At 32.5% G+C, this 19,190-nt stretch overlaps 2 protein-coding genes across 2 annotated transcripts in view; both read right to left on the reverse strand.

Annotated features, from left to right (window-relative positions):
- The window catches only part of LOC130447386 (proclotting enzyme-like), a 36,439-nt gene extending 28,188 nt beyond the window's left edge, over positions 1-8,251 (reverse strand). Inside the window, exons 1-2 of the mRNA XM_056784182.1 lie at positions 8,129-8,251; positions 5,095-5,301 (exon numbers count right to left, since the gene is read on the reverse strand). Coding sequence (XP_056640160.1) covers positions 5,095-5,301; positions 8,129-8,131 — 210 coding nt within the window. The 5' untranslated portion in view covers positions 8,132-8,251. The remainder of the gene's footprint in view (positions 1-5,094; positions 5,302-8,128) is intronic.
- Positions 8,252-9,870: 1,619 nt separating this feature from the next.
- On the reverse strand, positions 9,871-10,305 carry LOC130448269 (ATP-dependent DNA helicase pif1-like). Its single transcript, XM_056785553.1, has one exon. It carries the CDS (start codon positions 10,303-10,305, stop codon positions 9,871-9,873), a length of 435 nt encoding a protein of 144 aa, XP_056641531.1.
- Between the last annotated feature and the right edge of the window lie 8,885 nt (positions 10,306-19,190).

Raw genomic sequence — 19,190 nt, forward strand, 5'->3', positions numbered from 1 at the left:
ATTCCAACCATATTAGGAGCACCATCTGTAGTTACATTACATAACTTATCAATAGGTAAACGAAGTTTATCAATGCAATTTTCAAATTCACTAAATATATCGGTACCAGTCGTTCGTTGTTCCTTTCATTGACTGCAGCCCTGCAAGTTCCTCTGTAATTTCAATTGGGCGTTGATTCCTCTTACAAATATGAGTAACTGTGCAGTATCGCTGATATCTGTACTTTCATCCATTGTAATTGAATAAAAAATAAATTTTTGAGTTTTTGTAGTCAGTTGTGAAATTAGATTTTTATCAATATTTTCAATTCTCTCGGTGATTGTTCTTCTTGAGAGAGACAGTGACTGAAAATCATTTTTCTTTTCAGGGCACATAATATCGCACTGCTTTATAAATTCACCATCTGAAAATGCTTTATTAGATTTAGCTATATTATAAGCCAACTCATAACTGGCTTTCGTAGCGCATCTTTGAAAATGATTAGCTCTCTGAAATAATTGTTGTTGACTTGATAAATTTTTTATTAAATCTTTTGATTTAATTTTTTTCAATTTTTCAACTCTTCACTTAACGATGAGTAGGAGTGGTTTTCATGTTTGTTCTTGAAATGGCGTTGAATGTTATATTCTTTTAAAACTGCAACAGTTGTATTGCAAAGTAAGCACACAGGTTTTTCTTTATATATACTAAAAAAATATTTCCACGTCCATTCTTCTTTAAAAACTCGACATTCTGAATCCACTTCTTTTTTTAACATCCATTTTAGACGTTACCTACTACGGAGAACAATACACAGAAACGCAATTGATGAAAGCTTACTGCTAACTAATGCTCTTGCGCGGGTGTTTGTTGAGGCTCTGGGAGTTTCGGGATTACACAAACAATTACTGAGTCACAGCGGGTCGTTGCAGATGACTGACGAAGTCGCTAACTAATATAATCTTAGAACTAAATGATCTTCGGGCGGCCTCGCTTGTATTTATACCTACCTGCAAGGATTGTTCGGGAATTGGATTTTTCCGGTTCTTTCGAGAAAACAGAACAATGAATCGAAAATGCAAGAGTGCCTGGAAGTTTCGAGCGAAGATGAGTCATCTGTTTAGGTCGGATGGATTTGTCCAGAATACTATTGTATTTTGAATATGCGGGTCGTCACATTACGAAGTAAGAGCGTGTTCAAACATTCTCACAACGGCACTCTTAAACGGGCCGGATTAAACCTTTCCGCGGGCCGGATTTGGCCCGCGAGCCGTAGTTTTCCCATCACTGGATTAGCTTATTGTGAATTATTATTTTATTGATTTTGAGACTGAACTAGCATTTCTGGATTGATGAAGGTTTCTTTGGTTTGGCGATTTGCAAATTCGTTTCCAGTGCCAATTTGGTAGATGTCATGTATGTTTTGGTAATCGATGAAAATGGTTTTCATAGACTGTACGGACGAAAGAGTCAATATTTGGCCACGTGTTTGTAAGGGGGTGAGATATATATCTGAAAGCAAAAGTGTGACACAATTTATGCAGTTTGGCAAATTTAAGATTTATGAAAATTATTCCCAAGTTGTGGGTAACATCTATTATTGTGATTATTGCGCCTGGAACGGTGAAATGATTTTAGAAACTGAAGGTAAACAGTTTACCTTCAATCTCCGTAGAGGATAACTTACCCACAAGAAGTTGGCACTGAACTTTGGAGAAAAATTTTGAAGGTTGCTCTACATTTCTTCTACTTTGTTCCAAAACGGCATGGGGCTGAAGATGAAATTTTTAGAGAAAATTGGAAAACGATTTCTGAGCTGCTACAGAATTTTCAAGGTTGTTCTGGGTTATTCTAGGATAGTTCAAACTGTTTCAAATGTTGGCTATGATTTTCAACAATTTATATACCACTCTCCACCATTACTTTTTCAGATATTATGATCATTATCTTAAAATAAGCTAGAATTTTTGAAACTGTTGGTGATATTCATGAACTGAACACACTGTTTACACTACCACTACACTAACACTGTCTGACGCGCTTTTTGATAACCAAGTTATCGTCTGGAAGCAAACTAAAACCTATTAACTTGACTTATCTGCTTTATACTAAATTTATCGCCAATGAATTACATCAATTACTAAATTACTAAAGTATCTAAAAATGGTAAGTGTCTATTATTCTCCATTTGATAGGTGAACTTAATATATGGACATTTTGAATTGGGGTCCAAAATAAAATCTTCTACCTTTGCCTTTTTCGTATTGAATATAGCGAAAATTTTATCCACATACCTGTATCTTGGAAAAATACTGGAACTCTTGACTAATTTGCTTTTCAAAATGACTCCTGAATAGTTTAGCCACAAACGGTGATAGGCAGTTTCCCATTGCTGTTCCTTCGTCTAGCATGAAGAATTCTTTGTTGTATTGGAAATTGTTTTGTTCAATACACATTTCTGTTAACTGTAAATTTTCTTCTATTACATCAGCTTCCAAATTATTAGATCTCAGTAAGTCCTCAAGGTATAATGAATTTACATCGAAGGAGATTAAAATAACTCTGTTGATACACTATAACGAAATCTTCACTGTGAAATTCTCAGGTTTGATGGGTAAGCTTTCAAATTCTTTCGTTAACCACCTGGAAATATTATAACTAGGTGTACAAATTGTTGAAACAATAGGTCTCATTGCCTTTCGCAAAGATGTTCCTTCGTCTTGTTTGTAGAATTCGTTTTTGTAGTAGAAATAGTTTTGCTCCATCCATATTTTAGTTAATTGTAAATATACTTTCATTATATCAGCTCCAAATTATTAGATTAGATTATAGAATAATTTATCAACAAAGTGAAAAGTACAGATATTGAGGATGGGGAAATTTTAATCACCTTTGATGTAAGCTCATTATTTCCCAGCGTGCCGATCCTGCAGACCTTGGAGTGCCTTAAGATCTTTTTTTCAGTGTATTTATAAGTATTGGTTTAGTGGTAGTTTAAACAGTGTTTCCAGTATAGCTTCCTATTTCCTTTATTCCATTATTTAACTTTCTAGAAAGAAATTTCTGCGAATATGAGAAAGTTCTATTCTATTTGAGGTTTCAAATTTCAAAATTTTGGAATAAGAGTTTCTTTCCACAATTTTGGAAATTTGAGATGGTTGTCCCAACGCTGAAAGGAGAAAATAGTGGAAGTAGATCTTAAATTGGCCTCTTGGGCTCTACACGATTTGGTCCTATAGTTATGCCCTTAGCCCATCTACGAATAATTAGAATAATTTTTTAAATAGTCTCTTAATTTCATCATCATGGACTAAAGTATCGCTGAAAAAGTATGCGGTTGTTTGGAAAAAGGAGATAATATACAAGACCTTTTATTAAAAGAATATTTACTGATTTGTCCAATACGTATTTTTCTAATGGTAAATTAGAAAAATTTATTTCTAATCAGAAAAGTAATGTACAAAATTCTTTTTCTTCAACTGCTAGGAAAAGTGACGTATACTCATAGCTAACTTAATTTCAAAACCATATATTGCTCACACTGTGAGAAATATTATTTCTCACGGAACTTTGCCCACACCACATATATTTATATGGAGAATCATAAAAATCGACGAAAACATAGTTGGCTATTGTCAACGCAATTTACCTTAAATATCATTTTAGTTGGACATAATTATCCCAATTTATAATAAATAATATGGATACTGACATATCTGAATTGATAAAACTGCAACAGAGATATCGAAAAAAGCAGCAAAAGTCACTTTAGATTTGTTTCCGGAAGTTTCAAGAAAAAAATATGAATTGGCATACAAGAAATTTATGGAATGGAGAAGAAATACAAAAAAATTTTTTTCAGAAACTGTACTGTTGGTATACTTTAAAGAGTTGTCGAAAACTTTAAAGGCGTCATAATATTCAATGTTACGAAGTACTATTAGTATAAAAAATAACATTGATATATCCATGTATCAGAATATACGTTTATTTTTGAAAAGAAAATTCGACAATTACGTCCCCAAAAAATCAAACACATTGACAGCAGATCAATTGCAGAGATTTTTAAACGATTAGTGGTTTTTTCAGTAGATAAAAAAATTAAATAATCAGTAAAAACTCTATTAGCTTGGCTTGGCATGTCGGAGAGGAGTTGTGGAAGTTAAGAATAGATAATTTAAAGAATTTAAATTCAGCTTTACTTGTGAAATTAGATAATACAAGAACAAAAAAGCCAAGAACGTTAACAATACCAGTAGAATTTTATGAGATATATAAAAAATATGCTCTTCGACCGATTGATATGGCAGAAAAACGATTCTTTTTAAATTACCAACACGGAAAATATACTGGACAGGTAGTTGGCATTAACAAATTTGGTAGCAGAAAATCCCAATCTTTACACAGGTCACTGCTTCAGACGTTCTTAGACAACAATTTTAGTAAATGCAGGAGGGGACATATTAACCTTAAAGCGCCATGGGAATGGCAATCCAGTACCGTGGCAGAAGGATATGTCGAAGAGTCTATAAAAAATAAAATTAACGTTGCTAATCCAAAATTAACATTAACAGAAAATTTAATAAAAAGAAATGACGTTCCGGGTTCAACTATACAAAATTGTAAAAATCTCACAATCAACTACTACAACTAATTTTAAATAATATTATTTTACAGTTACGAGGATACTTTAGTATTATTTTAGTTTTACCAAAAATAAAAATAAACATTACATTACTTTTATTCTTTCAATTTGTGCAGTTGCAGAAAAAGTTCAGTATGTGGGAAAAGTACTTTTCTCACTCGTGTGTTTGAGGCACTCGCCCTCAACCTCGTGCCATGAGCTTCCACACTCGTTAGAAAAGTTGAACTTTTTCCACTTGTTGCACAATATACTATTCTTAGTAATAATAATATTGCCTCAGTATTTTCAATATTGAAACTCTCACTCTTAGATGAATTATCACTTCATATTATGGAACATAATTAAGAAGTTTTTCTAATAGTTGGTTGGAATGGCTACAATGACAAGGAAGACAGAAATAGCATTTTTGCCATAAACAACGATAATAAACCGTATATTGTACATTGCTTTTATATTTTTCAGTTACTCACCCCTAACTGAATAATTGATGTATCAAATTCTAAATCCAATTTTATGCCTTTTATATCTCTTGAACTGTTTAAAAAAATTATACCATACCATCTATCATCCTTGGATTTGTTTGGTTCAAATAGAAAATATTTTGGGCAAGGAGATATAATGTCCCCTGCAATCTTTTGAATAATTACTAATATTAAGATGAATACGTTGACGAACCACTGTAAATGAAAACAAATTACTAATATTTCAATGTTTCATTTCCATTTTAGGTAATCGAGAACAATTTGTATACAAATTTTTGGGAAAATGATTCTGGTTTAGATAGATCACCTATGATCTGTTTGCGTATCATAACTCAAATCTAGATTTTTATCAGAATCTCCGAACGTTAATCTCAATAAATAATAAACTTTGTTTTTCATTTTTTTATTATCTGGCGTTAATTTTTTCATGTTTTCAGCTTCTCTTTGTAACTGAATTCTAATACGTTAAAATTCCTCAAAGGATCAAAAAGTGATTACTGAGGCTTTTCAATTTATTTAGGGTTGATACTAAGAAAAAATATGTATTTTTGATGAATGATTATGGAGTTTCAATTATTTACAATTGAAAGAGAATGTACTAGAAAAAGAAACACAGCAACAATCAAAGATTACAGAATCACGTAGGAAAAATTTAAAAAATTTTGTACACCGATGAAAGATAAATGGTGGGTCCACACGATACAGACTTTTGTTTGTACAGATATCTGTACAGACTACGGAGTCGGAGTAAAACATTTTACCCAAACATTTGGATAGAATGTCTGTACAGATTTATATGCATACGCCGACTTTTGGATCGCACCGACATTTGTTTGTACTGTCTAGTTTGCACAGACAAAATTCTATAGTCTGTATCGTATAGACCCACCATAAGGGGCAGTCAAAAGGGAGAAACAGAAGCAATAGAACACAGAAATAGTCTATTACAGGGATAAATATGTAGATATCAGATTTGAGAAGCGAGATACAAATTATGCAGAAATAAAGAGAGACAGAAATGATGAGTGAATATTTGGAAGGTACATATAGGGAAAACAAGTGAAGAAAACAGAATACCGCCAGAATTTATTAGATGATTGATAGATTGAGATTGTATATGGGAAAAGATAGATTAAGATTGTATAAGGAGCATGCACTTCTAATATCGTAGTCATTGAAATAAAATAATTGAAAGGATGAAAAGACTTTTTGTATTTAAAGCATGGTGTTGTGTACACCAAGCATGACCCTTAACGTACCAATATCTTGATTCCTTATAGCTTTAGATTTTCTTTCTTCTACATTGAGTTGGTTAATATACTTTTTTACACGTTTTTTTAAGTTCCAAGTTGTTGAATATGCTGAGTTATTAATTGCCAGTGTGAATAAGTAAATAGAATTTCGTTTTTTGCTTTTGAATTGTCCCCTAGTGACACTTTGCTTCGGCCCTGGTATGGCTGTCAAAATGGAAATTTATAATGTGATATTATACACAGCAGCAGCACAGGACAATTAAGAAAAAAAATAAGTCAAAAATAAAGGCAATGAAAATGAGAAGATATCAGGAAAATAATCAAATCAAAAACAATTCTTGAATCAATTAAATAAATGAGTTGATATAGACATACGTAAAATTAAGAATAATATAACACCATAAATCGTCCAACAAAATAAAGGAGCAAAAATAATAAGAACAGAGGAATTTTTGATTATAGTAAAAGATAGATTACAGTTTATTGAATAATTCAATCGCTTTTTAATTCATTCATCTACTCATATTATCAAGATCTGCTTAATACGAGTTCTGGCTATTAAATAATGAGACAGTGCACCTAGAGGGCGCCCTAGATGGCTGGGGAAAAAGACGAGTAGTGCGTTGGGTGTCTAGATATTTTGTCTATGCACATTCAAAAACACGTTTTGAATGACTGAATGGGTTCCAGAGTGTCAGACTGTCAACCAGACGTACTATTTGTCTGTTTTGGCAACAGAGCTGTGAAGTAGTATTTGGCCAATAAGCGCACTCCAGTGCTCGAACACCCACCGTACCCACCAGATTTGGCACTTTTGGCGACCGTTTTTGTGTCCGAATATAAAATCTGCTTTGAAAAGGACCCGATTTGAGAAAAAAACGGCTGAACTCCTAAAGGCACTCACAAAAGAAGACTTCCAGCACTGCTTCGATCTATGGAAAAAACGTATGGAAATGCGTGTGGGGAAGGGAGAATATTGAGCATTCGAATGTAGAAAAATTTTTATAATAAAACCCTTTTTCATAACCACTCTCCCATAAACATAAGTATTCAATATTTTATTTTCCATTTCATTTCACAGAATTTAGTATGAAAACACCCTTTAAATGATTTGCTCGGAACTCATTTAAAAATATAATAAAAGTGAACAATTTCATGTTGTAGCATTCCACAGATTCTTATTGCTGACCTAAGTCCACGTTACTATGTGGGATACAGTTTTCTTAGAATATAATTCATAATTTTCAAGTATGTAAAATCTGTTGTTAACTCCAAGGAAGTTAAAAACGTTCATTTCCCAGTTGGACCAGTTTTTTAATGAAGAACCAAATTCGTATACAAAGTGTATTCAAATTCAAATTCCTGATAACCACATCATTTTTATAAATTCATGTATTATATAATTTACTTTTCTATTGACATATCAGTCACTTAGAAGCATAACTTCATACTTACCTTTTGCTACAATTTTTGTAAGTATTCTATGCTATAAACTTAAAATTTTATAATCATTTATTCTGTTTTCCATTTGAAATTATTCCAGATATTTGTATGAAATTCAGTTGAAACCATAGGTCTATATATTATTGCTTATAATTCATACATAAGATAGTTACAAAACCTTAGCAAAATCCACATTTATGAACTTACCACTACTAGATTGCTCATGAAACAGTTCTTATAAATGGTATAAATGTTAATGCCCCATTTGGGGCATTGCAAAAGATGAAATCATTCGATTATAATACATAAACACAAAAACTACTTACCATGTTATTTATGGAAACGAATAATTTCTCACATATAAATTCAAACAACTAAACTTGGTAGTACCCCAACCCATATATCGTCTTTCTGAGAAATATGTATTTTTCAGTTTGTCGTACTTATTGTATAGTTGTTCTACAACTTTGAGGTTCGTTTCATATAGTTGAAGGTCAATTCTCGTCGTATATTTTTCCAAATCTCACATGGGAATTGGTTTATATAAGAAAAATGTTAAATACGTAAATATTACATGGCTCAGTGAGTTTTCACTCAAAAAAACCATAGATTTTTAGTTTGAGGTCAAGATAATGAAAATACGGTAACAACATAGGCGAATTTTCGGATAACTTTCCCAAGATTAGTTAATTGAAACTTGGTAGGTATAAAACAATTGGAGCTATTTGACACAATTTTTGAAAAAAAAATATATAATTTGTAAGTGAATGTACATATAGTTGACACTTAATTTATCAGATTTAAAATTTTCTGATGATACGATATAATGATGATATGATATGATTAACAGATCTAGTTGAGAGCACAGAATATAGAATTAATATTGAAGTTAAAGAAAGCGAGGTATGGGAGCTTGTCCAAGTGGGCGTGAACTGCTGATAAAGAGAGAAAAAACATCGGTATACCACGCACTCTATTCTGATTGGATCGCCGTGCCGTCGAAGTTTTCGAGTAGTAGAAACGGCAAGATTTTAGTCCCCGTGCCGTCGAAGTTTTCGAGTAGTAGAAACGGCAAGATTTTAGTGGCAAGTAAAGGGAGATAGAGAGGGGCCGATCCTAGCAGGTATGCAGCGCGTGCACATCACGCGAGTGGCCAAATCAAGGGGCGGCCGCAAGCCGCATTTAGTTATAACATACAGCTATTTTTTTAAAGAAAAATGAAACTTTAATGCTCAGTTGTGTTGTGTATAGGTCTATTGTCCGTTAGTATCTTCTCCTACTCTCATCTACACACTTTCTTCATTTGAGAGCAAAATTCATGGCAGAGCCGGCAATGCAGCATGAAAAATTGAAATTTCTATAAAAAAACCATATTTTTGACATGACTAAGTGTGTTTGGTTCATAGAGATATTACAGATATAGTAAGCATGCTGTAGGCGCTCATAAAAGTGGGAGAGAGAGAGAGAATAATTTATGTATTGCTGTCTGTCTAATGGCGCATGCGCGTTGATTAGATTTCGTGTCAGAACATGATTTGAAATAGAATAAGATCTTTCCTGCAATACTATGGATAAATGAAATCTAGTGCAATGAAAACAATTGTATATTTCCCAATTAATATTCAATAAAAATAGATGTTTTTGAAGTACTTCACACTATGTATATCCATGAATGCACGGTGGTCGAGGTGTCAAGATCTCAGCATTTAGATTTTGCTTTTCTCGGTTCGATTCCGGCAAATGCAATTTTTTTTATTCTAATATATTTATAGGAATACTAGCTGACCCGGCAAACGTTGTTTTGCCATATAAATAATTTCCTAATAATTTATAGTGTAGACAAAAAATAGCTTACTTATTGTAAGTATGTATGTATGTATGTTAGAATGTGTATATTGTATGTATGTAAGAATGTGGTATATGCGTGAAATAAGCATGGAGCGCTGTGAACGATGAGGGAATATAAAAATAACAAAAGGCAAACATTATTTTTAAGTTATTATAATTTATTCCTTAAAATTATATATCATTAATTAAACAATTACGACAGTAACACTATGAAACAATATCAATCTCTTAATGCTATAGCGTGAACAATATTTTTTGTTAGTCCATCTTTAGCTAACACAAACAAACTGGATGGTTTACCCACTCGAGAGCATGCCACGTATAATTGTCCGTGTGAAAAACATGGTGTTCTCAAATGTAATCCACAAACAGACATTGTTTGACCTTGGGATTTGTTGATAGTCATTGCAAATGCCAATCTAATCGGAAACTGAATACGTTTGAATTGAATTGGCACATCTGTAGGTATAATAGGAATCCGTGGTATGAGTATATTTTCACCTCTGAACTTGCCATTTAAAATCCTGGCTTCGATCACGTTTTTCATTAATTTTTGAATGACTAATCGCGTACCGTTGCACAGCCGGGGCGGGTTCAAACTACGAAGCAAGATAATTGGAGATCCAACCTTTAATTGTAAATTATGCGGTGGCATGCCTGGCAAATCCAGTGAGTTTAAAAACTCTATTACTACACTTGATGCATAAACAATAATGATGGCCGACAACTGTGTAGGGAGTGAGAAAGAAAGGAGACCGGCTTCGTTCTCATCCCTACTCCGTGCTGTTTACTGGGTCAGAAGTCACATGTAGACATCTGGCGGGGATAACTAATTAAATGACGATTGATCCGTTTTCGACCGGAGAGGAAAAATGATTAAATTACTAAAATGGCTATTAAAAAATAAGGGTTGATCGTAAAAGGGTGAAAATTGAGGATGTATGTATTTTTGTATGTTGTATCATAAAAAAATAGAAATTAAAAATTTTGTCTAAAAAATAAAAAAAAAATTTAGGGGTGGACTACCCCTAACATTTAGGGGGATGAAAAATAGATGTTGGCCGATTCTCATAGATACTGGATAAGCACAAAAAATTTCATCAAAATCGGTCAAGCCGTTTCGGAGGAGTATGGCAACGAAAACTGTGACACGAGAATTTTATATATTATTAATTAAAAAAAAAAATAAAATATATATATATATATATATATATATATATATATATTATATTACAAGAAGACTAGAAGACTAGGTAGAAGACTAGAAGATAGACTAGACTAGAGATAGAAGACTAGACTAGAGACTAGAGAAGACTAGACTAGAAGACTAGAAGATTGTTTTGAGAGAATTTTTTGGTATTGTTTTATATTTTATTTTGCAAGGCTAATTAATTATTATTATAACTGAAAATTTAGTCCTATTGCATCAATCAATTTTTTTTGCATTCCATTAAATCAACATTATTTATCAGTAGTGCAAATAATTTGAAGAATAAATTAAGTTTATCAGTAAACAAAATGGAATACTCTGAAGGAACAAAAAAATTAGAATTAAATAAAACACTTTATTTGACAATTCTTTATTAATAAATTAGTACAACTCTAGAGCCACAGATGAGTTTGTTAGAAAAATTTTACTTGTATCCAAATCCGCAGCCACGGCCATGAGTTTGATATAAAATAACCGACAGGTTCACAAAAATCTTGCTTATTTTCACCAAATGCTTTACTAGTCTTTACAGGCAAACGATTGTTGATAGAGGGTAGCAAATTAACTACGGTTTTTACAGAAACATTACTGACACATGACTGTTTTTGCTAATTCAGTTGTGTTTCATCTTTTGTGACTGGGTAGCTAACACTTTGAACTTTGTCTGTTGATACAAATCTGCAAGGGACCGCAATTTTCCGAGTCTTCATAGGCACTCGTATCAAAATGATCACTGTAAAGTTTTGTATACTTGGTTATAGAACTTAATCCAGCAAAAACCATCCATTCCTATCTTAAGCCATCATCATCCGGAAATCTACAATAAACAAAACATATTTTAATGATAAAACATTATACAGATAGTACTCATTTTTATAGCACTTCTTTTTTAATATTGTGCATACACTCAAAACAATATTTTTGCTAACTACTTCTTGAATTACTTATACGGACTTACTTATGAAAACTGCGACTTTTATCTCCAGGCAGTGGTTCTTTTTTGCAGAGAACACAGTAGTAAGGCATATTCGACAACAAATGTTTAATAATCTTTATCACATTATTTATATTGGGTAAATTAATATTTATTTACAGACGTACAGGTTACGTAAGCACTTTACCGTTGCCCGTTGAATCAGAGACACGCATACGCAGTATGCAACAGAAGAAAGAGATAGAAATACATAAATGACTCTCTTTCTCTTCTCCTTCGTAAGACGCTCTCACTTGTAGACATGTCTACTCTATTGCTAATATCTCTAGGGTTTGATACCTGTGTGCGGCGCGGCGATTTATTTATGTACGTATAGTCTTTACAATGTCATTTGGAACGGAGAAAAAAATTTTAAAGGAGGTACCAGCGGCGAAGTCTTTGAAAAAAACGTGCTGCTGTTCGCCGGGCCGCTTTTTGTCAAAGGTTTCGCCGCTGCGGTCTCCTTTGAATTTTTTTTCTCCGTGCCAACTTACTTCGTAAAGACTATTTATATCACAATTGGCACGCGGCTCGCAGGTCAATGGTCAAAAGAATAAGAGAAACTTTATTTTAGCGGTTTTCTTTATAGATAAGAAATGTATTGGGAAGGGAATTTTTTTTCTACTTCACCATCACTATATATAAATCATTTTCATTTCAAAATGTTCATTTAATTTTGAATCAACATACAATAAGACTGGTCATAAACACAATCAAGTGCAAGCAAGTCTAAGATGATATTGGAAATTAGTGACAAGGTGTTGCTGTTGAGTATCATTTAAATCAGAGCTGTGGTAAGTACCAAAGCTCTTAACTAGATTTATGAACAAATGAAATGTTGTACAAGGTGTTTTCTAATTATATATAAAAACTGGGCATATTTTTAAACTAATAATTCGTTTTTAAGATAAGTACAGAATGTATGAAAATTCAAAATTTTTGTTCATTTTCAAATTTTCATACAAAATTATAGGTTACCAACCGAGGAAGCTTATGAAAATTATAATGTTTACCCAGATTTTGAAAGAACGCTCATTATTTATTTTAAATAATTTGCTCTAACTTTTTCAACAGGAATGGGGATTTCTTATGAAGAACCAATATTCTTACACTTCACGTAAAAAGAGTATTAACAATGGTAGGTACTTTTTAGAGGTCATTTCGATGAATTTCCAAATTTCTGAAAAATTCCTATTCATTTTATTTGCATCTGTGAGCCATGATATACTTATCGTTCTTCTTACCTTTTACCTTTAGATGTCGTCCTCGTCCAAAAACAGAAAGTCTAAAAATACCAAATCTCAAAACAAGCATTGAAAAAGTATTTTGGAAAACCGGAGAAAAGTGAACCCGAAGAAAAAGATTTGAATCAAATCGCGGAGTTTGATTACTACCAGTACTAGTGAGACAAACAATAAATCAATAGATTTCACACCCGATGAAAGTGATAAAGCTGTAAGATAATCATCAAGCATCCCATTCTCAGTGAAGCCGAATGTGAAGATGAGAGCAAAAAGGAAAGGGGCTCTGCTCAAGTAGCACTAGATGATCCAGGTACTTGGCCTAACATTTTGACAAAAAAATATATTGATTTATTGGTAGAACACGGTCCCAAACAAGTCAAATTCCCGATTGATGAGAGTAGCAGAAAATTTAGCTGTTCATATTATAACAAAACTTTAGTGAACGCGGAGAAAATGAATCGAGCGTGGCTCTGCTATTCCATAAAACTAAATTAACTTTTTTATTTTTTGTTTTGCATGTAAATTGTTTAGTAGAGAATGTTTAACACAACTTGTAAGTACTGGCTTTTCTGATTGGCGTGATTGTTCGGATTACCTCAATAAGCACAATAAGCACTCTAAAACACGTTAACTCCATAAGATCGTGGTGTTAAAAATTGTACTACAGCAATCATTCTTTCAATGATAGCGCGCCATCATTGAAAGAATGAATGCTGTAGTACAATTTTTAACCAGTCAAAATTTAGCATTCAGAGGAACTAGTACGGAGTTGTATCATGAGATATTGGTAATTTTTTGAAGGCAGAGATGTTGGTCAAATTTGATCCAGTTATTTCAAACCTTAATAATATCAGTACATACAAAGATAAAAAACACAACGTTTGTAATTAAATGTGTGAACACTACTGAATTTTTTCTAGGATTTTTTCCAGTAACTAATACCACTGGAGAAAGTCTGTGCAATTTTCTATTATAGAAGCTATTACCTAGTCTGCAGCTCGAAGTTAAAGATATACGTGGTTAGAGCTACAACAATGGATCGAACATGAAGGAGAAAAATAAAGGGGCTTCAGAAACGGATTCTCGATATCGATCCTAGAGCATTATACGTGCCGTGTGCGGCTCACACCTTAAACGTTGTCGTTAATGCCGCTGCCAGCTCCAGAGGTGAAATTTCTGGATTTTTTGATATGGTACAAGAGGTATATAATTTTTTTTTTGCGTCACCATATCGATGGGATTTACTAAAAGAATACGTGAAAAGTCTAACTTTGAAACCATTAAGTGAAACAAGGTGGGATAATCGTATCAATGCTATTAGACCTCTAAAGCAAGACCCCAAAAACATTATTACCGCATTAAATGCTTTAATTGAAGATTCCACGAGAGACAAAAAATGGTGCAAAATCAATAATTAAAAATCTTGAATCATTCAAATTTTTGTGTTCAATTTTGATTTGACATAGTTTTTTATGAAGAATTAATGTTTAGAGTAAAATACTTAAAAATCCTAAATCCTAAAACATCGCGGAATGCATTAAAGGCTTAGATAATTTAAAAAAATATTTTGTTTCACAAAGTTCAGACGATAATTTTAAAATATTTGTCGAATTAGCTAGAGATTTAGGTAAATATCCTGAATTTCCAAGTTCGAGGCTCAGAAAAAAGGTCTGTTTATTTTATTACGCAGTCATGAACCCCTTTTAAATCCCTTCCAGCAATTCAAGCTTCTTTCTATTTTGCAATTCTTGATCACGCGATCTCATCGGTAAATGAAAGATTTACATATTAGCTAAGTGCTTTTCAATATTCTGCTTTCTGTATGAGTTTCACAATATTTCTAGTGATGATTTCATGAGAGCCTGCATGGACTTACATATAAGTTACAGGTACAGGAGGAAGGAAGTATCGTGAAAGATATAGACGGTATACAACTGTTTAATGAAATAACTTCATTCAAAGATATCAGGTAAGAAACAGTCAATTGAGGTATTAGAAATCATAGTCAAAAATGATCTCATTTTCTGTTTTCCTAATTATGCTCTAACAATAAGAATTTTTTAACCTTACCTGTTTCTGTGGCTTCAGGAGAAAGAAGTTTCAGCAAATTAAAAATTATTAAAAATAATATGACACAAGAAAGGCTATCAGATTTGGCCATCATCTCTATTGAATCCAAAATCTGTGAAAAAATAGATTTTACGGTTTTAACTCAGAAAGGTTATTTTATAATTAGGTACCTAGTCTGTAGACTGTAGAACAACTGATTTATATACTTTTCGTTGAGTGCTGAATTGGTACTTTTTTTATGTAAAGGTGATATTTTTGTTTGTTTTTTATTTTGATAAAGTATTTTATTGATCTTAACTTATTTTTATAAGTTGTCCAAAAAAATAAAGTTTTCAAATTATATTTGCATTTCTACTCCTGATTCACTTCTTACACTTATTTCACACACAACGATTGTGACATACGAATACGATAAAAATAAAACATAAAAATCCATTTTTTCCTAAAAACTTAAAAATGACAAAACTGCAGCTTATCAATTTAAAGGCATTTGACCTTGAACAGAAAAAAAATTTCGCCAGCGACGCTTTCCTTACTCGCCCTCCCATGGAACAAAGCACTGAGTATGTCCAAAATCGTTGTGTTGCATGTATGTCTGAGTAGGGTTAATAATAAGAGCTAACTGAAATTCTTACAGTGGAAAAAATTTCTTGAAACCATATTAATGATTTTGCTCTTTTCTGATACCCATGTCATCTATTTAAAAGTTGTTTAAACCATAATAATGGTTGTACCAAAATTAACGCAATTTTGTATATGCCGTCTTTCATGCACTAAAGTTTAGACAACACTAAAAAAACAAATCGACAGCTGACAATTTAGGGGTAGTAAAAACGGAGCGTTACACGATAGAACAACGTGTCTTCATTATTGAACAATATTTTAAAAATAATGGAAGCTTAGCGGCCGCAGTTCGAGAATTTTATACAAAATATGGAATAGTATTCGAAGTTCGTCTACTGTGAAAAGATAAATTAACAAATTCCGGGAGACAGGATCCGTTTGAGATGCCAAACACACTGGTCGTTCAAAAACAAGTTGTTCAAATATCAATATCGAAGCAGTGCGTGAAAGTAAATTTCAATAAGCTCTTTACAACGTATATTCACTAAAGTTCTGCGTCTTCATGCTTACAAAATTTAATCAATATAACAACTGAAGCCTAATGACCGTGCACCGCGAAGAGATTTTGTTAAATGTATTATTGAGTAGCAACAAATGGATGCTGATTTTTCGAGCAGAATCATCCTAAGCGACGAAGCACTTTTTCATATTGAAGAGTATGTTAATAGCCAAAATTGCCGCTTTGCTATTCTAAGATGTGATTGTCGTAAAATAAATGCATCCACAACGTGTCACAGTTTGGTGTGCATTTAGGGCTGGAGGCATAATTGGACCATATTTTTTTCAAAATGAGGCTGGTCAAGCAGTGACTGTCACTAGTGCTTGATATGACATGATGTCACAGTCTTTTTGTCGGATGATATTGAAGTAGCTAATATGTAGTGCTAATAAGACGGTGCCACATGCCAGACAGCCTATGAATAAAAAAAATTACTGCATCTTTAAAGCTTGAATGGATGTTAAGTAATCCTAGAAAAACTATTTCAATTTACAAGTTTCGACATTACATCTTATTTGAGGCCAATCTCGACAGGAAATATTAACGAATTAGAACTTCGGGAATTTGGCATCTAGACCGCAACGTATTTAATGATCATGATTCTTATTTACCTCCACGTCTACTGATTTGTAGACGTGGAGTACCATCAACTTCTAACACATTGTTGCTTCTTTCCTCCAATTCTGAAAAATTGTTGCCTCTTATATCAACTTCCAAAGAATTGTCACCCATTTCATCAACAACAACAGAGAATTGCCGCCAGATGTAGAGTTAGATAAGTTCTTTTCATCACATGTGATTCGACCTTTGCATAGAGCGGAAGAAAGGAAGAAAAAAGAGAAAAAACGACTAAAGTCCTCACTAATATGCCTGTTTTTAGGTATATTAGAAGATAAACAAGAAAAAGATATGAGAAAAATTAACTACCAGGGCCATTTAGAAATCCATAATGTTGAAGATAATGAAAAAAAGAAAAAATGGAAGAATAATACTCATTAAAAAATTTAGTTGACGACAGTAGGAGTGAAGAAGTTTTCGAAGCCTACGTTAATGTATATTTAAATTGCTGTAAGCCATTAAATTTGAAACTTCTAACACGATATTACCTTTGATTCAAAAGTTGCTCTCGCGACAGCATTTTTTCTTCTAAGACAGTGAAAGAAACATGTTTTATTTATGTAATCGATGATTCGTTAATTATTGGGTTTTATTTTTAATTAAAAATTTTATATTAGAAATCATTCGATAACAAACGTTTATTGCAACCCCAATAAATTTCGCAAAAGAAAGTTTGAACTTAAAATATATCAAAGAAAACATTTTTCCCCGTAAGCGTCAACTCAGAGTCAAATACTTTAACTGACCTTTAAAAAGTGAAAAAAAAATAGTAGGATGAAACCCATCAGAAAAGGAAGAGAATTTGAAATATATGGTTGATCTGAAATGAAAGGGGGGTGAGGTTTTAAGGATAAAAAACGGTTTATTTTCCGGCAAAACTATAAGTCCTACGGAAAAAGTTGAATAACAAGTTGTAGGCGATAAAAAGATCCACAACTTCTATACCTATACTTTTTTCTCACATAAAAATTTATGCGAGAAATTGTAATAACCAAGTATATGGTTTTTTATTATTCCTTACTAAACATTTTTTTCTCATGAAATTTGGCGAAAACTCACTTTTTTATGTCCCAAACATAATGGAATTTATTTGATCTGGAATATTTATGTTTGCGCCTTATTTTGACTTAATATCAAAAAGCATCTTAATTTTAAATCGATTATTCTCTCATCAAAATATCATCATTTTTTTAAATAGTGAGCTTTTTGTTCTTTGAAATCTTTACTTTCTGATTGCGTGAAAAGTATTATCATCACCATGGTAAATTTTTTCAGAAAAGACAAAAAACCAAAAAAAAACTAGTCTCCGAATACTTTTTTCATCAATATATAAAATTTTTAGTTAATTATTAAAATTTTAGACTTATGTTATGTTATAAATTACTTATGTTTATCAATGTAACATGGAATCACACGTTTTTTGTGTAATTCAGAACTGAAAAATAATGTTCACTCTCCGTATAAAATTCGGTAAACAACTAACAAACCGTCAGTCCACGTGGACCCATCATCTCCACTGTTTACCAATGAAAACATCGAATCGTAAACATAAATGCATTTCTATTGGACAAAGTCGTATGCATACAATTTTTTCGAAATATTCCTGCCAGAAACTTTGCGATAACCATTGACTTGGCTTGGTGATATTTATTTAATTTACTAGGGTAAATAATTTTTCCATTTATCGAGTAGTCACGAGAAGGGGTTGCTGTTGATCATTCACAAAACCGAAAAACATGTCAAGAAAAACTGAAATCAGTTGATAAAACTACTCAAGATTTTATAAGTAGGACAATTTATAGTTTATATAACGAGAACAGGGTTGCGACATTGCGATAACCATTGACTTGGCTTGGTGATATTTATTTAATTTACTAGGGTAAATAATTTTTCCATTTATCGAGTAGTCACGAGAAGGGGTTGCTGTGGATCATTCACAAAACCGAAAAACATGTCAAGAAAAACTGAAATCAGTTGACAAAACTACTCAAGATTTTATAAGTAGGACAATTTATAGTTTATATAACGAGAACAGGGTTGCGACATTAGAAGTAATACAGCAAAAGGTAGCAGCTTGTCCAGAATACAATTATACCAATTTAGATACATTGCGTAAAGTTTCGTCGGCATTATAATAGTACATGCTGAAAGCAAAGACTGTTTCGTGTCTAATGCTTCATTAATATCTGATTAAAAAATTAAAAATAGTGCAGCTGATTATCATAAAGATATGACAGCAGAATTATTTGGAAAGTGGTTTATAATGAACAGCTTTGACCTAACATTCCACCACAGTCAGTAA

Source organism: Diorhabda sublineata, chromosome 8, assembly GCF_026230105.1.
Source record: "Diorhabda sublineata isolate icDioSubl1.1 chromosome 8, icDioSubl1.1, whole genome shotgun sequence".
Lineage (NCBI taxonomy): Eukaryota > Metazoa > Arthropoda > Insecta > Coleoptera > Chrysomelidae > Diorhabda > Diorhabda sublineata.